Genomic DNA, 22,658 nt, shown 5'->3' with positions numbered 1-22,658 from the left:
CTCCCCTGGAGAAGGAAATGGCAACCCACTCCAGTATCCTTGCCTGGGAAATCCCATGGACGGAGGAGCCTGGCAGACCACAGTCCACGGGGTCACGAAGAGTCAGACACGACTGAGCGGCTAAACAACAACAAAGTTAGGCAGAGCACTTGGTCCACCTTCCTGTTAATTCACCTCACTGCTGATTCTGTTACCTTAACGTGAGAGCTAATGCTCACAGCCACTCTGTGGGGTAACTACACACACCCTCTGTAGCTGAAAATCTGAGATTCGTGGGAATTCGGGAACTTTGTCCCAGATTCTAAAACTATGAAACGGCAGATCCAGAACCCACACTCTTGTTGAGAGATCAAATGTCTCTTAACTATCTTGGTCTTGGTAATAATTTATATATATATATATATATATATATATGGTCTAAATATAATGTCTAAATATATATATATATTTACTATAGATATCAAATCATCATATATACAATTACATTTGTCAGTTTTTCCTCAATAAAACTGGTGGTGGGAGAGACTGAAAAAAGGTATAACTAACTTGAGAATGGCACAGTGGTCAACATTAGGGGAAATTGTTTGGAACAGGAAAAGTTTTAAAGAGTTTTCAGATTGCTCTATGAAAGACGTTGCTCCGCTTAGCTGTGTGCACAGTAGCAGACCTAGTTTGGGCATGTTTCCCAGAAGCTCTGCCAGACCCATCCTGTGTCCAGTCTGCATGGGTATTTGCACTCTCAGCTTTTATACTGCCTTTGTTGCACATAAAATGTGAAATATACTCAAGGCCTGTATGTACACTTTACCCTCTGGTAATGAATCACACAGAAAATAGATTCAGGCACCATATCTGCTTATCGCTAGCGGTATGCCTCTGAACAAGGCTTAATCTCAGCAGACCTTGGGTTTTGCACATAGGATATATGTGGGATCTGGTGCCTCTTAAGTTCCCTTATAGTTACCAGACACAGAGATTCAACTTTACATACACTTTATAAATAAGCACACATTTGGCCTATGACTGGGCTTTGATGTGGTTTCCTGGCTCACTGATATTTCCACAAGTGTTTAGGTTTTATATGCACAGTATTTACGGATTAGCAGGAAGCGCATATTACACCTTGAAATACTGCTTCATCAGTCATTAAGGAATAACTGCTAACTAGATGAGCTTCACAACATTATCAAACTCATTGGTTCAATAAGCACATCAATAGCTTAATTGCTGTGCTTCCCACTAGCCATTAATCAAGTGAATCCATTAATCAGTTGAATCCATCCCATCCAAATCTTCCTTTTTGCATGAAGCAGACAAGTATAAACAAAATGACCTTTGGACTAGGAAAGCCCCAAGCCTATGTGGGGCTAAAGTAATTGCGGCGTAAGCAGGCTATAGGGGTGCCATTGGATATTGGCTTTGAAAGGAAGTTTAAAGGACATGAGAATTAACTATAATTTAACTATAAGCTATGTAACAATACAAAATAATTCAATCTAGTTCAAATCAAATTTGTTGTGATGAGATACTCTGATGAAAAAGACAGACATTCTTGTCTTTGTGGAGCTTAAATATATCCCTGATTGAAATGTTTACCAAAATGGCATTGCCAGGACTGGAGTGTTCCCCAAGGAAGGAATGTGGGCACCCAGAAAAAGTGAATTCTGTGAGTAGCAATGACAATAGGTCTGGGAGATACTCTGAGAACAGGTTTTGAAAGAGTAGTAGAAGACAATAATAAATGCAGCCTTATGGATTTGCATGAACTGTTGTGTAATCAAGAGATGAGGTTTTGAATACCTCAAAATACGATAGAATGATAAAGACTTAGAACAGAGAAATGTGTTGATATTTGCACAGTACTCTTTTGGACTTGAAAAAATAAAGAGCTGGCACAGAGATAATGTCTATGAAGAACTTTTTAAGATACAATCAACCTTTGATACATTGTGTGCACGCATGCTAAATCACTTCAGTCGTCCAACCCTTTGTGATGCTTTGGACTCTAATCTGCTTGGCTCCTCTGTCCATGGGATTCTCCAGGCAAGAATACTGGAGTGGATGGCAGTGTCCTCCTCCGGGGGATCTTTCTGACCCCAGGGATGAACCCATGTCTCTTACATCTCCTGCACTGGCAAGCAGGTTCTTTGTCATTAGCACCGGCTCTCATACATTAGCCAGATAAAAATGTTGACATGTTCAGATTTTTCATTTGTGTCAAGGGAGAGATTACTTTATGGTCAGTGGCCAAAAGAGATGAATTTGAAAGACAAAATCCATTACTCATAGTTGAAAACATGAGGCAAATGTTCACAAAGATTGTGCCACACATGTCAAATGGTACACTTATTAGCAATGATAATATTTATTCTTTTATTTCTTAAGTAATTGAAGAAAAATGTATGTTTCTACTATAGAGCAATATCAGCTTCACCAACTCCTGTTTTGCTCAAACTCTATAGTGCAAAATGGGGTCACCTAGCTTATTACTCTATTTTATTTCACTGTACCTCAAGTGCTTGCTATTAAGAAAATAAGCAAATGTATCCTCCAAGTGTGAACATATGTCACAACTGATGAGATTAGAGAAAATGTGTATTCTCTTAAAATAACCCCCAGCGGCACTCTAAAAATGGTTTGGAAGGCACACCATTAGAGTAAGTGCAAAACCTTTGAAAGCGGCCGTTGAAAGGGAAAATGCTTAATTCATAAGCACAAAGTTTGACATGTTTTATTTTTTATATTTTATAGACCCACTTTGAATGTATGTGGTAGTTTTTTCCTTGAAATTGCCCTGACATAACTTGTCCTAGCAGACATCAAGCTCCAACACTATATGTCTTGCTTTATCCATACATTAAGTATGTTTTGCACCAAATCTTGATGGTTCCCATCCAAGTTAAAAGCTGCTTATTTGATTTTCATGTCTTAATAGGGACTTCCCTGGTGCTTCAGCTGGTAAAGAATCCGCCTGCAATGTGGGAGACCTGGGTTCAGTCCCCTGGGTTGGGAAGATCCCCTGGAGAAGGGAAAGGCTCCCCACTCCAGTATTCTGGCCTGGGGAATCCCATGGACTGTAGAGTCCACAGGGTCACAAGAATCGGACACAACTGAGTGACATTCACTTTCAGGTGGCGCTAGTGGTAAAAAATCCACCTGCCAAGGCAGGCGGCACAGAGACCTGGGTTTGATCCCTGGGTTGGGAAGATCCCCTGGAGAAGGAAATGGCAACCTGGACAGAGGAGCCTGTTGAGCTACAGTCCACGGGGTCGCAAAGAGTTGAAATGACTGAGCGACTGGACACACACACACACTCACGTCTTAATAAGATAGATTCGTTTTTAAATGTTTCCCTGAGTTAGGATCTATCTTATCTGGTTTTGGTGCTATGTAATCACATTATTTTACTGAAATCTCTCTTCCATTTTATTCTTATTCCTTTTCTATTTTACTCTTCTTTTTATTTTCAATGCTGAGTAGAGCAACTCAAGACCTGGGAGAACATAGCTCTAGAGGAGCCTCACTGTCCACTCTGGAAAAGATAAGAGCTGAAGAGTAATTAGCCAAGGGAAACTCCCACCATGAGAAAAGAGGAAGGACATCAGTTATGTTCATTTATTATGTCCCAGGCACACTGTATATTTGAAATATTCAGTCTTCATAAATTGCCCATATTGCTCCATATTCACATCTCCAATCACACATTGGAGAATCAAGGCTCATCAAGTAATGTAATTAATGTAAAAATTAAATTAGTAAATCAGGGCAGTTTTAACACCCAGATCTAATTGTTTAAATATTTATTTATTTGACTGCAGTCTTAGTTGCAGCATGTGGGATCTATTTCCCTGACCAGGGACTGAACTTGAGCCCCTTGCATTGGAAGGTTGGAGTCTTAGCTACTGGACCACAAGAGAAGTCCCTATACTCAGATCTGACTACAAAAATTCATGCGATCAACACTCTACCATTCTTCCTTCTCAACATTATGTTAAAATACCAAAAGATAAAGGAAATTTTTTAAATTTATTAAATGATTGCAAAATTGGGTACACTTATTGTCAAATGTGTAAATATAGAAAAGCATAAGCCATAAACTAAAATCCCACCAACCTAGTAATACTCATTGTTAGTATTTTAAGATATATTCTCTTTTTATGAATAGAAATCATTATCTCTTAAATGGAATCATGATTTAACACTTTTTTATGATCTGTTTTTTCATGGGCTTCCTGATCTCATAAAGCATTTTTCTGCAACATCATTTTCAAATGATTGCATTTTTCCATCGCATGGATAGACCCCAATAAATTTAAGCATTTTCTCATTAATGATATTTAGGTTGGTACAATTTTCACTGTTATATCAGAAACTGTAATGAATATTCCTATCAACAATTTTGTGCACATATACATGGTTAACTGATAAGAATAAATCCTTAATACATTATTGCTGAATCAAAGTGAATGCATTTCTTCAAGTCTTTTATGACATATTACCAGACTGCACTCCACACATCTTTATAGCACTGTTATACCTCCAGTAGCGAGAGCTTCCCAAATAGCTCAGTTGGTAAAGAATCTGCCTGCAGTGCAGGAGACCCAGGTTCTATCCCTGGGTCAGGAAGATCCCCTGGAGAAGGGAAAGGCTACCCACTCCAGTATTCTGGCCTTGAGAATTCCATGGACTGTAATAGTCCATGGGGTCGCAAAGAGTCGGACATAACTGAGGGACTTTCACTTTCAGCAATATTTGGGAATATATCCCTCTTTGCAACTTTCACAACACTAGATATTATTATTTTTCCAAAACAATCAGTTTCTAAGCAGAAAATAGTATCCAATTTTATTTAATTTTATATTTATTTGAATAATAATGATACATCTCAGTGTTTCAATTTGTTCTGCTGCATCTTAAATTAACAATCAAATATTCTGCATCCTTTTTCTGCCTTCTTTCACAGGCTACATCCTAAAACACAATGCTAGCTAAATGTGATGCTAGCCTTTTAAGTCACTGTATGTGAACTTAGTTGGATTTTTTTCTCATTTAAGTGTGAGATACTCTTTAATAGAACATAAACCTCTCTTAAACTTATTTCCAGAAGCAAAATACTTTTCTCAGCTTACATTAAGCTATTTTTATGTTATATGCTTGCTCACATTTTCCTTTGTTTCCTTTGGCTCTCTGCACTATATTTACTTTTTTAATATGCATATTTACTTTTTAAAAGCAGATTGTTTGGAGTGGATATGCTGTGTGTTTATTCTACTGATGATTATTATTCAGAAATTTATGTTTGAGTAGGTATTCCTCTGATTAGTCATATCTACATGAAATAGCTCTTGAATTCTAGCTTCCATTGATTGAAAAAATTAGTATACTTACTAATTTTAGTATACTAAAAAAAGTAGTATACTTACATTTCTCCCATCCTTCATTACCAATTTCCCAACTGTGCACTTTGTGGTTTTAAATATGCAGAGCTATTCTAACTTTTTACATTTTATATTATGAATTCTTTCAATAATTAGATTTTTTTGCTTTTAACAGTATTTGCATTAATCAGTTAGTGTTAAATACATATCTTATTCTTTCATTTTTCAAGTCAGGTTTTTACATTGCAACTTTCTCAATCTTGAATTTGGTTAATAACCCAGTTCAGTCAGTTCAGTCATTCAGTCATGTCCCACTCTTTGTAACCCCATGGACTTGAATGGACTACTTTCTTCAATTTAACTCTGAATTTGGCAACAAGGAGTTCATGATCTCAGCCAATCAGCTTCCTGTCTTGTTTTTGCTGACTGTATAGAGCTTCTCCATCTATGGCTGCAAAGAATATAATCAATCTGATTTCAGTGTTGACCATCTGGTGATGTCCATGTGTAGCGTCTTCTTTTGTGTTGTTGGAAGAGGCTGTTTGTGATGACCAGTGCTTTCTCTTGGCAAAACTCTGTTAGCCTTTGACCTGCTTCGTTTTGTACTCCAATACCAAATCTGCCTGTTACTCCAGGGATCTCTTGACTTCCTACTTTTGCATTCCAGTCCCCTATAATGAAAAGGATAACTTTTGGGGGTGTTAGTTATAGAAGGTCTTGTAGGTCTTCTTAGAACCATTCAACTTCAGCTTCTTCAGCATTACTGGTCAGGGCATAGACTTGGATTACCATGATACTGAATGGTTTGCCTTGGAAACAAACAGAGATCATTCTGTCATTTTTGAGATTGCATCCAAGTACTGCATTTTGGATTCTTTTGCTGACCATGATGGTTACTTCATTTCTTTTAAGGGATTCTTGTCCACAGTAGTAGATATAATGGTCATCTGAGCTAAATTCGCCCATTCCAGTTCTTTTATTTCACTGATTCCTAAAATATCGACATTCACTCTTGCCATCTCCTGTTTCAGTTCAGTTCAGTTGCTCAGTCCTGTCCGACTCTTTGCAACCCCATCAACTACAGCACACCAGGCCTCCCTGTCCATCACCAACTCCCGGAGCTCACTCAAACTCATGTCCATTGAGTCGGTGATGCCATCCAACCCTCTCATCCTCTGTCGTCCCCTTCTCCTCCTGCCCCCAATCCCTCCCAGCATCAGGGTCTTTTCCAATGAGTCAGCTCTTCGCATTAGGTGGCCAAAGTATTGGAGTTTCAGCTTCAACATCAGTCCTTCCAATGAACACCCAGGACTGATCTCCTTTAGGATGGACTGGTTGGATCTCCTTGCAGTCCAAGGGACTCTCAAGAGTCTTCTCCAACACCACAGTTCAAAAGCATCAATTCTTCAGCACTCAGCTTTCTTTATAGTCCAACTCTCACATCCATACATGACTACTGGAAAAACCATAGCCTTGACTAGACAGACCTTTGTTGACAAAGTAATGTCTCTACTTTTTGATATGCTATCTAGGTTGGTCATAACTTTCCTTCCAGAGAGCAAGCGTCTTTTAATTTCATGGCTGCAATCACCATCTGCAGTGATTTTGGAGCCCAAGAAAATAAAGTCTGTCACTGTTTCCAGTGTTTCCCCACCTATTTTGTCATGAAGTGATGGAACCAGATGCCATGATCTTAGTTTTCTGAATGTTGAGCTTTAGGCCAACTTTTTCACTCTCTTCTTTCACTTTCATCAAGAGGCTCTTTAGTTCTTCACTTTCTGCCATAAGGATGGTGTCATTTGCATATCTGAGGTTATTGATATTTCTCCTGGCAATCTTGATTCCAGCTTGTGCTTCTTCCAGCCCAGCATTTCTCACGATGTACTCTGCATATAAGTTAAATAAGCAGGGTGACAATATACAGCCTTGACGTACTCCTTTCCCAGTTTAGAACCAGTCTGTTGTTCCATGTCCAGTTCTAACTGTTGTTTCCTGTCCTGCATACAGGTTTCTCAGGAAGTAGATCAGGTGGTCTGGTATTCCCATCTCTTTCAGAATTTTCCACAGTTTATTGTAATCCACACAGTGAAAGGCTTTGGCATAGTCAATAAAGCAGAAATAGATGTTTTTCTGGAACTCTCTCATTTTTTCAATGATTCAATGGATGTTGGCAATTTGATCTCTGGTTCCTCTACCTTGACCACTTCCAATTTGCCTTGATTCATGGACCTAACATTCCAGGGTCCTATGCAATATCGCTCTTTATAGCATCAAATTTTACTTCCATCACCACTCACATCCACAACTGGGTGTTGTTTTTGCTTTGGCTCCATCCTTTCATTCTTTCTGGATGTATTTCTCCACTGATCTCCAGGAGCATATTGGACACCTACCAACCTGGGGAGTTTATCTTTCAGTGTCCTATCTTTTTGCCTTTTCACACAGTTCATGGGGTTCTCAAGGCAAGAATACTGAAACGGTTTGCCATTCCCTTCTCCAGTGGACCACATTTTGTCAGACCTCTCCACCATGACCCATCTGTCTTGGGTGGCCCCACAGGGCATGGCTTATAGTTTCACCGAGTTAGACAAGGCTGTGGTCTGTGTGATCAGTTTGGTTAGTTTTCTGTGATTGTGGTTTCCATTCTGTCTGCCCTCTGATGGAGAAGAATAAGAGGCTGATGGGAGCTTCCTGATAGGAGAGACTGACTGGGCAGTCAGTCAGTCTGCCTGACTGACTGGGGCAAACTGGGTCTTGCTCTGATGGGACGGGCCATGCTCAATAAATCTTTAATCCAATTTTCTGTTGATGGGCAGGGCTGTGTTACCTCCCTGTTATTTGACCTGAGGCCAAACTACTGTGGAGGTAATGAGGATAATGCTGACCTCCTTCAAAAGGTCCCATGCATTGTGAAGTAATTAGCCTCCAACTAATAAAAAAATTAAAAAATTAAAAAAAAAAAAAAGGTCCCATGCATACACTGCTACACTCAGGGCCCCCAACCCTGGAGCAGGCCACCGCCGACCCACGCCTCTGCCAGATACTCCTGGACACTCCCGGGCAAGTCTGGGTCAGTCTCTTGTGGGGTCACGGCTCCTTTCTCCTGGGTCCTGGTGCACGAGGTTTTGTTTGTGCCCTCCAAGAGTCCATTTCTGGCAGTCTGTAAGTTCTGGCAGCTCTGTGGTGGGGTTAATGGTGACCTCCTCCACGAGGGCTCATGGCACACCCAGGTCTGCTGCACCCAGAGCCCCTGCCCTGCGGCAGGCCACTGCTGACCCGGACCTCTGCAGGAGACACTCAAACACAGTTCTGGCTCAATCTCTGTGGGGTCTCTGGGTCCTGGTGCACAGAAGATTTGTTTGAACCCTCTGAGTGTCTCTGGCCGGTATGGGTTTTGGTTCTAAATGTGATGTCACCCCTCCTACCATCCTGCTGGAGCTTCTCCTTTGCCCTTGGATGTGGGGTATCTTTTTTTGGCGGGATCCAACAGTCTCCTGTCAATGATTGTTCAGCAGGGAGCTGTAATTTTGGAGTTCTGGCAGGAGAAGATGAGCGCACGCCCTTCTACTCCACCATCTTGGAGTAATATTACATTTTAATTGTATTTAAATTGAATGGCATGCAAGTGTCAACTTAAAAAATATTCACAACAAAGTTGAGAGTTATGTTTTATTTGGTGGGAATTTTTAGGACTTCAAGACAGTATCTCAAGTAACCCTGAAAACTGCTCCAAGGAGGTGAGGGGACAAGCCAGGCTATACAGAAGTTTTACAACAAAGGGCAGGTAGTCTGAATGTCAAAGTTAAAGGTTATTATTAATTAAAGAAAACCAGGTAACTCATGCTAAGGAATTTAGCTCCTGTCTATGTATGGGAAAACACAAGAGTCTGGGTTCACTGAAATCATCCCTTTAACATGCACCTCAGCTATCTGGGGCCAGTTTCCTGTGTTTTCACATCCTGAGCTTCCTTTCCTTGGGGCTCACCTTAGGGAGTGACTGTAGGTCTGCTGGCAGCTAGAAGGCAGGTATTCTCCTTTCTGTGTCCCTCAGGGCTCACCAGCTCACACTGGAAACGCTGATGACTGTGACATCCTTATTTACTGATAAGACAGGAAATATTCCATTTCTCACAAGCATACCTCATTTTATTGCCCTTCACTTTATTGTGCTTCACAGATATTTCTTTTTTTTTTTTTTTTCATTTATTTGTATTAGTTGGAGGCTAATCACTTTACAATACCACAGTGGGTCTTGTCATACATTGACATGAATCAGCCATGGATTTACATGTATTCCCCATCCTGATCCCCCCTCCCACCTCCCTCTCTACCTGATCCCTCTGGGTCTTCCCAGTGCACCAGGCCTGAGCACTTGTCTCATGCATCCAACCTGGGCTGGTGATCTGTTTCACTATAGATAATATACATGTTTTGATGCTGTTCTCTCGAGACATCCCACCCTCGCCTTCTCCCACAGAGTCCAAAAGTCTGTTCTGTACATCTGTGTCTCTTTTTCTGTTTTGCATATAGGGTTATCATTACCATCTTTCTAAATTCCATATATATGTGTTAGTATGCTGTAATGTTCTTTATCTTTCTGGCTTGCTTCACAGATATTTCATTGTTTGATGAGTTGTAGGCTTGCCCTGCATCGAGTCAGTCTATTGATGTCATTTTCCAATGGATTTGCTCACTTGTTGTTTCTGTGTCACATTTTGGTAATTTCTTGCAATATTTCAAACATTTTCATTATTGCTCTATTTTTTATGGTGATCTGTTTTCTGTGATCTTTGTATTACTCTTGCAAAAAAATTATGAGTGGCAGAAGCTCAAATGATGGTTAACACTTTTAAGCAATAAACCACTTTTTAATTAAGGTGTTTATATTTTTATAGTCAATGGGGCCCCTAAGAGTTGGACACGACAGAGTGACCAAGACTTTCACATTTTTAGACATAATGCTATTATTGCACATTTAATAGACTATAGTATGGTGTAAACATAACTTTTAAATGCACTGGGAAACCAAAAAAAATTGTGACTTGGTTTATCATGATAATTGCTTTATGTCTATGGTCTGGAATTGAACTCACAGTATCTCCAAGGTATGCCCATGTTTCCTAAGCCCAGGTAAATTTGAGAAAGTCTTTCTGTTGCTTTTGAACATAAAGCTTTAAAGCCTGGGTATAGCATTCTTTCACAAAAATTTGTTTTTCTTTAAACTCTGTAGACATTGCTCTATTGTCTCTTGGGGTTTTGCATCAAAAATAAAAGTGTAGCCCACTCTAATATAAAAGTGCTTAGTTGACAGGTATTTTCCCCTTCCCTCATAAAACTGATTCACCTGATGGTTTTAATGCCTATTTGAATTCTGCTATTGCATCTTTAGTTTTCTTATTTTCTTTTCTTACCTCAGGCAACTCCACTTCATTATTACCTGATTTCCTTACATGTTCCTTTCATCTGAATTTGTCCAAGTCTTAAAAGTTTAGGTTCATGGTTGAAAAAAATTTTTTTAATATTCAAATGAGAGGAAATACACAAAGAGTATATATCAGAAAGGGTTGTAATAAAAGACGTTTGCCTAGTTTCATATGGAGTCAAAATTGGATAAAAAGTGAAAAACTCATGAATAAATTATAGTATAGCCATAAAAAAAAAATGGGATACTACAGCACAGTGGAAAGGACAAAGTCTTGCTATACAAAACAGCAAGACTAACTCTGCAGACATAATGTTGAAGCCAGGTACAATAAAGCACACACTTTATTATTACATATATAAATTGAAGCACAGTTTAACTAATCTTCAGTGATAAGGCCAAAAGAATAGTTATCTTTGTGAAGCATAAAGACTGAGAGAAGACATAAAGAATGTTTGTAGGTTACTAGAATTTTTCCATTTCTTAATTTTGATAGAGTTTATGCTGGCACATTTACTGTGTAAAAAACAGATCAAACTGTACATTTAGAATTTGTGAAGTTCTTTCTGTGTATGCTATATTTCAAAAAGAATGTTTACCAAAAATGTAAACAATACATCCATTTACCTAACTTTGAAAATATCTACAATTTATTAATAGAGTCAGTCCTCCCTAACCACATGTTCTGCACCCATCAGTTCAGTTCAGTTCAGTCGCTCAGTCGTGTCTGACTCTTTGCGACCCCATGGACTGCAGCAAGCCAGGCTTCCCTGTTCATCACCAACTCACTCCCAGAGCCTACTCAAACTCATGTCCATTGAGTCGGTGATGCCATCCAAACATCTGATCCTCTGTCATCCCCTTCTCCTCCTGCTTTCAATCTTTCCCAGCATCAGGGACTTTTCAAATGAATCAGTTCTTCGCATCAGGTGGCCAAAGTTGGAGTTTCAGCTTCAGCATCAGTCCTTCCAATGAATATTCAGGACTGATTTCCTTTAGGATGGACTGGTTGGATCTCCTTGCAGTCCAAGGGACTCTCAAGTCTTCTCCAACACCACAGTTCAAAAGCATCAATTCTTTGGCACTCAGCTTTCTTTATAGTCCAACTCTCACATCCATACATGACTACTGGAAAAACCATAGCTTTGACTAGACGGACCTTTATTGGCAAAGTAATGTCTTTTTTATATGCTGTCTAGGTTGGTCATAACTTTTCTTCCAGAGAGTAAGCGTTTTTTTTAATTTCATGGCTGCAGTCACCATCTGCAGTGATTTTGGAGCCCCCCAAAATAAAGTCTGTCACTGTTTGCACTATTTCCCCATCTATTTGCCATGAAGTGATGGGATCAGATGCCATGATCTTAGTTTTCTGAATGTTGAGCTTTAAGCCAACTTTTTCACTGTCCTTTTACTCTTTCATCAAGAGGCTCTTTAGTTCTTCTTCACTTTCTGCCATAAGGATGGTGTCATCTGTATATCTGAGGTTACTGATATTTCTCCCCACAATCTTGATTCCAGCTTGTGCTTCATCCCACCCAGCATTTCTCATGATGTACTCTGCATATAAGTTAAATAAGCAGGGTGACAGTATACAGCCTCCACCATACTCCTTTCCTGACTTGTAATCAGTTTGTTGTCTCATGTTCAGTTCTAACTGTTGTTTCTTGACCTGCAAACAGGTTTCTCAGGAGGCAGGTCAGGTGGTCTGGTAGTCCCATCTCTTTAAGAATTTTCCACAGTTTGTTGCGATCCACACAGTTGATGGCTTTGGCGTACTCAATGAAGCAGAAGTCGATGTTTTTGTGGAACTCTCTTGCTTTTACAATGATCCAACGAATGTTGGATCTGCACCCATGGGTTTGACCAATCAGCAATAGAGAATTTTTTTTTTTAATTTCCAGAAAATTCCCCAAAGCAAAACTTGAATTTTCAGGGCACCAGCAACTATTTACAAAGCATTTGCATTATATTAGGTATTATAAGTAATCTAGAGAGGATATAACGGAGAAGGCAATAGTACCCCACTCCAGTATCCTTGCCTGGAAAATCCCATGGACGGAGGAGCCTGGTAGGCTGCAGTCCATGGGGTGGTGAAGAGTCGGACATGACTGAGCAACTTTACTTTCACTTTTCACTTTTATGCATTGGAGAAGGAAATGGCAACCCACTCCAGTGTTCTTGCCTGGAGAATCCCAGGGATGGGGTCGCACAGAGTGGGACATGACTGAAGTAACTTAGCAGTAGCAGTAGCAGAGAAGATATAAAGTATATGGGAGGATGTGTGTAGGTTATAGGCAAACACTATCCTATTTTATGAAAGGAACTTAAGCCTTCATGGACTTTGGTATCAATCTCCCACAGATAACAAAGTACAACTGTATATAACTCTTTAGCTAAATACAAGCAAAGAATTAGCCCTTGTCAATTGGATTTTAAATACCAGAGTTTAAAAGAAAAAAAAAAAAAAAGACATCTCTCATCAGAAACTTCTGCAGATTAGAATCTAGCCCATTCATGAAGATTTCCAAGGGAGAATGTACCATGCCCTCTATTGTGAATTCATTTCCAAACATTGAGATTGGAAACTGGATACTAAATAGGCAATTCCAAATCAAAAGCAACGTTTTAAGTCCGTGATTCTACTCACACAATTAAGTAATTCAGGAAAGGAAGTCTGAGCGCCTTCTGGTCTTCTTCCACAGGAGACATGTTTGCTAGGAGCCCTGTCCTCAACCAGTCCGGCCCCACGGAGTTTGTGTTCCGGGTCTTCACCAGCGCCCCAGAACTCCAGGCCCTCCTCTTCGCCCTCTTCCTCGTCCTCTACTTGATGATCCTCTGCGGCAACGCGGCCATCATCTGGGTGGTGTGCACACACAGCCCCCTCCACACGCCCATGTACTTCTTCCTGTGCAACCTGTCTTTCTTGGAAATCTGCTACACCACCGTGGTGGTACCCTTGCTGCTTTCCAACATTTTGGGGGCCCAGAAGCCCATCCCACTGGCTGGCTGTGGGGCCCAAATGTTCTTCTTCCTCACCCTGGGCGGCACTGACTGCTTCCTCTTCGCGGTCATGGCCTATGACCGCTACGTGGCCATCCGCCACGCGCTGCGTTACACGCTCATCGTGACCCGGAAGCTCTGCGTGCGGATGGTGGGCTGTGCCGCGGGCCTGGCCCTCCTCCTGTCCCTGCCGCTTACCACCCTCATCTTCACCCTGCCCTTCTGCGGGCACCGCCGCGAAATCAACCACTTCCTGTGTGACGTGCCCCCGGTCCTGCGGCTGGCCTGCGCGGACACCCGCGTGCCCCAGGCCGCGCTCTACGCCGTGGGCAGCCTCTGCTGACCGTGCCCTTCCCCCTCATCTCCGCCTCCTACGTGCTCATCGGCTCGGCCCTCCTGCGCATCCGCTCCGCGGCGGGCCGCCGCCGGGCTGTCTCCACCTGCTCCTCCCACCTGGCCGTGGTCCTGCTGCAGTACGGCTGCTGCAGCCTGGTCTACCTGCGCCCCCGGTCCAGCACCTCGGAGGATGAGGACCGCCAAATCGCCCTGATCTACACCTTCGTCACCCCCTTGCTCAACCCCCTGATTTACACTCTGCGCAACAAGGATGTCAAAGGCGCTCTGAAGAATGCCTTCATCAGTAAAGCAGCCTCAGACACCACTTGAAGGCTTAGGGGGCTGGGGTGGGTGTCACCATCGTGACAAAGATAGCACTTTATGCTTTCCCACCCTGTGCCATTGGTTTGACTTTTTTGCCCTATTTGCCCCAGGTGCACAACCTGTACTCCTAATAGCAGAGTCCAAGACCAAAGACTCACTCTTCCCCCTGATAATGAGGCATGCTGGGACCTGGGGCTCTTGCTTGCAGTGCTGAGTGCTTGCTCCTGGCTCGAAGAAGTGGCAGTGGGGGGGTTTGGTCCGATAATGAGACAGCACTTGCAGCATTACCCTCCAATTAAAAATAAATTTTAAAAAATAAATTGGTATAACCTTTTGTAACAGAAAATTCGGTCCCTGCCCACAATGCTGAGTAAGAGTAATGAGGACAACCTGGATATGTTCCAGTGTCTCCTACTTTATGGTCTATGGAAACTTGAATAGAATTTGTATCCTACTGTGTGTGAACATCGTATAAATCTTTATTATGTTGAATTGGTTCATAGTGCTTTTCATGTCTACTATATCCTTCAACTGAAATGGCAACCCACTCCAGTATACTTGCCTGGAGAATTCCTTGGACAGACAGGCCTGGCAGGCTGCAGTCCATGGGGTCGCAAAAAGTCAGACACAACTGAGCAACTAAACATCAACAATACCCTTCTACTTTTCTGTGTATCCATTCTATTAATTTTTGAGTGTTTGATATTGAAACTCTAACTAAAAATCTTAATTTATCTTCTTAAAAAGATAATTGTAATATATAGTGGAACTAAATGTAACTTTGTTCTGTGTTTTCCAAGTCTCTTATAAATGTGTTATCAATACCTTCACAATTTAAAAAATAACAACAAAAAAAAAAGAATAATGAGGATAAGGTTGTGAGGACAAAGGAAAGAGAAATTCATTAATTTGCCGGCAAACAAGGAGGGTTGCAGACCAGTATCTTGAAAACTACCCTCCTGCTCTCTGAAAGAGGGTAGGTCAATTTAAGGAGAACTATGAGGGTGGGGGTGGCAGGACTATGTGACCAAGGCTTCGCTGAGCATTCCCGTGATTCATGGCCATTGTGGTTGTCTGCCTTCAGTCAAGACACTCCGAAAGTTTTTCTGCCCACCACTTGGCCCTAAGCACCTGTGACTCAAGATTAGAACAACTAGCAAAACAGGAAAGAATTTATCAGCATAGTCAGCAGAAAAATCAGCGTATGCACATTATTTGATTTAATGCATGAGTTAAAAGAGAAGGCTAGTTATTAAATTTTTAACTCTCTAGTCAGATACACCTTCTGAATGCCGTGTGACTAGGTACACCAAAGGCCTAGAAAACTTTCTATTCTTTGATTCAATAATTCTTATTCTAAAAGTGTAACCTCAAATAACTGAGTCAAACAAAAATGAAAATACAAGGCAGTTTCTTATCTTATTTAAAAAAGCTATTAAAATATAATTTCAAATACTGGATACAAAAATAGAGTGTACTTTGAATTATATTTAATATTTTATAATAAAGGCACTTATAAGTGATAAAAAAACAAGGCACAAATCTTTATTTATAATTGGAACCCAATTTTGTAAAAATGCATATGCATAATGATGAATAGAAATACACCAAAAAGTTAAGTTGTTATATGTGATTTATAGAATTATGGATAATGTTTTTCTTCTATATCCATTTAGGCGTTTTTCATTATTTTTAATATAAGATTCTGTTACTCTTATAACTGGGAAAATAGTCATTTATAAGAGGAATCTGAGGCTCATATAAATTTATTTGACAAGTAAACTTTCCATCATCGCACTGATGATGTTTTCATGTTTTTCCTAAATTCTTAATGTTTTTCCTAGATTAACACTTTTTGTTTTGGTTACTTCCTCGATTCAAAACTAGATTTAATGCTTTAAAATGTTTTAGATAATTTCAATGGTGATAAGGAGAACTAAACACGTGTTACTTATTCCAGGAACAGCTATAGATTTAACAATATTAAAAATGCCTTTGCTTTCAACTAAACATTGAAGAAGAGAAAGAAAGTTCTCTGGTGGGCAGGTTGCTTATGAACAAACCCAGGTCAAGTCACATCAGAACATAATGAATCAATTAAATGTATATACTGAGCTTGGCATTGCTAACTTGGAACTCCAAAGGAAGGGACTTCCCTGGTGGCTCAGTGGTAAAGAATCTGCCTGTCAATGCAGGAGACACAAGAGACTCGGGTTCAATCCCCGAGCCAGGAAGATCCCCTGGAGGAAGAAATGGCAACCCACTCCAGTATTCTTGCCTGAAAAATCCCATGGACAGAGGAGCCTGGTGGGCTACAGTCCATATAGGGTTGTGAAAGAGTCAGACATGACTGAGCACTGTGCAAAAGGAAGAGTGTTGAAATGTTACCCCGTTGGGAAGAAGGCTCTGAGGTGCTAATCGGTCCTTTCCACTGAATGACGGAGTTCCCCCAGTTACCTTCCTGAATATATTTTAGCTGAATGTAATGAGCTCCTCCTTCTTATTAATAAATTATTCCCTTAAAATAAGACTCTTTGCATGAAGATACTAGATTCTGGAATTAGAACATTGAGTGGAATATCAGTGCATCATGAGTCATATCATGGGACTGACATGTCAATCAATGATGTTTTCCTTGAGAAAATGATGGTTCCCCCTCCCCCACACATCCCGCCCCATCCCCCAGCCCCTGTTAACAAGGCAGACTCATGGTATCGTAAGTGGAAGTCAGAACTTGTGAGATTATTTTAGGTTTCTGGACAGGGGTGGTAAGTCCCAGATAGATGCAACCGGCCTGGAGCATCAGGGCGGGACTAAAGTTCGGTTTTGTTTTCTCCGAAGTTAGATGATTCAGCAAGGGCCTTTGAGACTGTTGTTTTCTTTCCTAGGCCCAAAGACTCCTTCAGTTATCAGGGAAATGCAAATCAAAGCCTTCAATGAGCTAGCACCTTACAGCTGTCAGAATGGCTCTCATCAAAAAGTCTGCAGAAATTCTACAGAGAAGAAACTAGAGGTTGCCAGCAGGGAGAGGAGAGAGGAAGGAAAGAGAGGACAGGGAAAGAGGAGCAAGAGCTACAAAATATGCACCTTTTATGTATAAAATAAATCAGATGCGAGGATACATTGTACCGCACAGAGAAAATAGCCAAAATGCTATAATAACTTTAAATGAAATACAGTCTACAACAATAATTGAATCACTATGGTGTATGCCTAAAACAAATATAATGCTGCAGATAAACTACACAATAATTTAAAAAATAAAATAAAATATAATTTAATTTAAAAATAAATAAAGCGTAATGATCAATGTAGAGAGGTTACTGGTTCAGAGGGATCCACTCAGGTCAGGAAGAAAGTGGGGACCAACCGGGAAGTGTGACGTGCAGAGTCAGAGGTTACGCCTGCATTTCTGACACCAGAACCTTAAGCACTGGGAGAAACACAGTCACGGTCTGATCGGTCCGTCTTGATGGGAGCTGTCCCCGCGTGTGTGTTCATGGCCCCCTTTGCTGTTAACACTGAGTCATTCTTCCAAGTAAAGGAAGCAGTCATTAGTTTATATGTGTAAGATACTTTATACAAATCCTGTGAGAGATGTTCCAGGAAATAATAAATTATAGAAACAAACAAGTCCTTAACCTGGAGGTTTTGACACGACTCTGCCTAATGCCTCTAATCGTACTGGGAGACCCGAATGCTCACTTATCCCACTACCGCCCAGTCGTGTCCCTGGGGCGTTTTCCAGTGTCTGGCTGTTCTCTGCAGTCGACAATGGTGGTGGTTTAGTTGCTCAGTCGTGTCTAACTCTTACTACCCGAGGGACTGTAGCCTGCCAGGCTTCTCTGTCCATGAGTCTTTCCAGGCAAGAAAACTGGAGGGGGTTGCAATCTCCTTCTCCAGGGAATCTTCTTGACCTGGGGATCGAGCCCAGGTCTCCCGCATAGTGGGCGGTCCTGGGCATCGCGGGTGGATTCCTTACTGACTCAGCCACCAGGTCACCCCTATAGTCTACAGTACTTAGTATACACTAAAATACCTAACATTTGTAATTAGTAAGCCAATTTTAGATACCTGAACTAATGAGTAAAGAGTACTAAGAATGCTGAAAATATTTTAAGAATGACTTATAATCTTATACTTTTCCTAAAAATTCCCAGGATTTTCAATTTCCCATTCCCGTGTGTTGAAGACCAAGGAAACCATACAGGGAGTGTTTGCCCAAGCACGTCTGTGTTATCCAGTTACAACTGCTGCAAGGGGAGGGGGAGACGGCTGGAGAAGGAAGTCACTGAACGCAAGAGATTATCAGACAGCAATACACCTTGGCAGTTTGGTTTATGGGTGTTGGGTGGGTTAGAAATAACCTGGAGTACACCCTCAAGAATCAACACAGGAGGTATTTTTATAACAATTATCTCTTTCTCTCAGCAGTGACTTTGAAAACCACATAAAATCACAGATTCTGCCAAAGAATGTTCAAACTACCGTATAATTGCACTCGTTTCACATGCTACTAGGGTTATGTTCAATATCCTTCAAGTTAGGCTTCAGCAGTGTGTGAACTGAGTCATTCCAGATGTACTAGCTGGGTTTAGAGAAGGCAGAGGAACCAGAGATCAAATTGCCAACATCTGTTGGATCATAGAGAAACCAAGGGAATTCCAGGAAAAAAAAACATCTACTTCTGCTTCATTGACTATGCCAAAGCCTTTGACTGTGGATCACAACAAACTGTGGAAAATACTTAAGGAGATGGGAATACCAGACCAACTTACCGGTCTCCTGAGAAACGTGTATGTGGATCAAGAAGCAACAGTTAGAATCTTACATGTAACAATGGACTGGTTCAAAACTGGGAAAGAAGTTAAACAAGGCTGTATATTGTCACCCTGCTTATTTAACTTATAGGCAGAGTGCTGTGTGCTTAGTCATTCAGTCGTGTCCAGCTCTTTGTGACCCCATGGACTGTAGCCCTCCAGGCTCCTCTGTCCATGAGGATTCTCCAGGCAGGAATACTGGAGGGGGTTGCCATGCCCTCCTCCAGGGGACCTTCCCGACCCAGGGATGGAAGTCAGGTCTCCCGCATCACAGGCAGATTCTTTCCTGTCTGAGCCACAGGGGAGCCCTATGTGCAGAGAACATCATGCAAAACCCTGGCCTGAATGAAGCGCAAGCTGGAACCAAGATTGCCAGGAGAAACATCAACAAACTCAGATATACAAATAAACCACCCTTATGGCAGAAAGTGAAGAGGAACTAAAGAGCCTCTTGATGAGGGTGAAAGAACAGAGTGGAAAAGCTGGCTTGAAACTCAACATTCAAAAAACTAAAATCATGGCATCCAGTCCCATCACTTCATGGCAAATAAAAGGGGGAAAAGTGGAAGCAATGACAGATTTTATTTTCTTGGGCTCCAAAGTCCAAAGTCCAAATTCCAGATGGTGACTGCAGCCATGAAATTAAAACACACCTCCTCCTTGGGAGGAAAACTATGACAAACCTAGACAGTGTATTAAAAAGCAGGGACATCACTTTGCCAGAAAATGCCCATATAGTCAAAGCTGTGGTCTTTCCAGTAGTCATGTACAGATGTGAGAGTTGGACCATAAAGAATGCTGAGCACTGAAGAATTGATGTTTTTGAACTGTGGTGTTGGAGAAGACTCTCGAGAGTCCTTGGACCGCAAGGAGATCAAACCAGTCAATCCTAAAAGAAATTAACCTTGGGTATCCATTGGAACGACTGATGCTGAAGCTCCAATACTTTGGCCACCTAATGTGAAGGGCCAACTCATTGAAAAGACCCTGATTCTTGGAAAGACTGAAGGCAGGAGGAGAAGCGGGCAGCAGAGGATGAGATGGTTGGATAACATCACTCAGTGGACGTGAATTTGAGCCAACGCCAGCGGGTAGTGAGGGACAAGGGAACCTGGCGTGCTGCAGTCCGTGGGGTCACAGAGAGTCGGACACAACTTAGTGACTAGACAACAGCAACGGGAAATAGTACGTGTTTTAAGTGTGATGGTGATCATTGCTTGGCCTTCTCTCTGTCCACTGGCTCCAACTTGTGAATTGCCCTAGTTTCCTTTTTTTGGTTTTAATCCAGTCCTCATGAGAAGGAAAGGTATGGCCCTCACAGCATTGAGCAAAGGAGGCTATTCAGCAGAGATGGGTACAATCTTCAGAGACACAGACCACACACTTGGCGGATCTTTATGAAGCAACTTTAGAAACACCATGTTATGCCAGCACACAGTTCCATCATTTAGGATTTAGAGACGGCGGAGGGAAAGGAAGACTATTAATCAGAGTCTCAGCATCAGCTACAGACTTGAGGACTGTGATGACATTCTTGTCTTGGTTTTTCCCTGAGGTGACTCTGTCCACCACCTTGAAGCGGGGGAGGTCTCAACCATGGTGATACTGCCCCCAAGTGGTCAAAAGTTAGTACTTCAGGAGTGAAAAAGAGAAACCTTTTAACTGTGCCTCTCCAAAGCTCAAAGCTGACTCATTGGAAAAGCCCCTGATGCTGGGAAAGACTGAAGGTGGGAGGAGAAGGGGACGACAGAGGATGAGATGGCTGGATGGCATCACCCACTCGATGGACATGAGTTTGAGTAAACGCCAGGAGCTGGTGATGGACAGGGAGGCCTGGGGTCCTACGGTCCATGGGGTCGCAGAGAGTCGGACACGACTGAGTGACTGAACGACAAAAAGCTCAGGGCAGTCTGACAAAAAGCTTATTTCACAGTATTTGATTACATGGGAGCAGAGAGAATTGAGAATAAAACATCTATGAGTTCAGTTCAGTCGCTCAGTCGTGTCCGACTCCTTGCGACCCCATGGACCGCAGCACCCCAGGCCTCCCTGTCCATCACCAGCTCCTGGAGTTTACTCAAACTCATGTCCATGCAGCCGGTGATGCCATCCAGCCAGCTCATCCTCTGCCGTCCCCTTAAAGGCTCCTTACAGGGATCCCTGGGCGATGACGAATAACAGGACGAGGATCACTGCTCTCGACAGACTGGACTTACACTTCCCCTATCAGTATTTTCATCGTCGTACAAACAATGATTCCATAGAATCCAGAGCTATCAAACCTAGAGACATATATTGAGAGGGCATGAACAGATGTGAGCAGCACAAGAGGTGGATCGTATTGGACACAAGCCTTATGTCACCCTCTTCTTTCTGACGACACAGTTCTCCTTCCAAACGCTGCTGCCTCTTTCCAAGCTCACCAGCTGACCAGCGCCCACATTGAACCTGGGCCACACGTGACCACGCCAATTCCCCTCAGCTTCTGCACTCAGATCAACAGTCGTACTGAGGAATATAGTTCCTGACTTTCTCTGTGGCCACCGAGGGGCCAGACGATGCAGCTTGCAAGTTCAAGACAGTGAGGTCTGCATGGGGCAAGCCTTGGCCGACGGGAAGCAAGAGACGAAAAGAAACAGGATATGCAGGTGTCCCTCTCTGCTCTCCCTGGACTGATCCTAGCTGAGGTTTCTCCTCACAGAGGAGTCTAACATAATAAAATATATCTGATGAGGAATTTTCTCCAGCTCTTGCCCCTCGTCGTGAACACTCACCCTTACAGTAATTCATTTCACTGCATTATACCGCATCTAGCCCAGGCTCCGTTCCTTCTCTTGTCCTCTTCTTTACATCGTGGGATTTCATCTTCCAAATAAAATTTCAAGACTTATATTCTTCCTTCAGGCTCTAGAAACAAGAAGACCCATGCTAAGATAGAAGTTATCATCGTCCCTTCAGGCTGCTGCAACAAAATGCCATAAATCGGGTGCCTTATAAACAACAGAAATGCATTGCTTACAGTCCTGGAGGCTAGAAGTCCATGACCAAGGCTCTGGCAATTCAGTGTCTGGCGAGAGCCTGCCTCCTGGTTCATGGACTGCCATTTCCTCATTGCATTGTCATGAAGTAGACGGGGCAAGGGAGCTCCTTCAGACCTCATTTATAAGGATGCTAATCCCATTCCTGAGGGCTCTGTCCCATGACCTAATCAGCTTCTAAGACCCTATCTCCTAATGCCATCACCTGGAGTCATGCTTCAAACTGTGAATTTTAAAAGGACACGGACTTTGAGACCATAACAGTACTGGAGAAGGAACTCAAAAATATGCCTCACGGACAAGTTGTAGAAAAAAGGATTCTGGTTCCACACACATTTCT

General features: G+C 41.9%; 1 protein-coding gene across 1 annotated transcript; it reads left to right on the top strand.

The window, feature by feature from the left end:
* Positions 1-13,505: 13,505 nt before the first annotated feature.
* Positions 13,506-14,466, top strand: LOC122703327 (olfactory receptor 10Q1-like). The gene is given in 2 exon segments (XM_043917533.1): positions 13,506-14,135; positions 14,138-14,466. Coding segments are annotated over 2 exon segments (957 nt in total). The 5' UTR covers positions 13,506-13,507.
* The last annotated feature ends 8,192 nt before the right edge of the window (positions 14,467-22,658 follow it).

The sequence above is a fragment of the Cervus elaphus genome, chromosome 1 (genome assembly GCF_910594005.1).
Source record: "Cervus elaphus chromosome 1, mCerEla1.1, whole genome shotgun sequence".
Lineage (NCBI taxonomy): Eukaryota > Metazoa > Chordata > Mammalia > Artiodactyla > Cervidae > Cervus > Cervus elaphus.
Note: the sequence above shows the minus strand (reverse complement) of the source record. Positions and strands in the feature narration are given on the sequence as shown.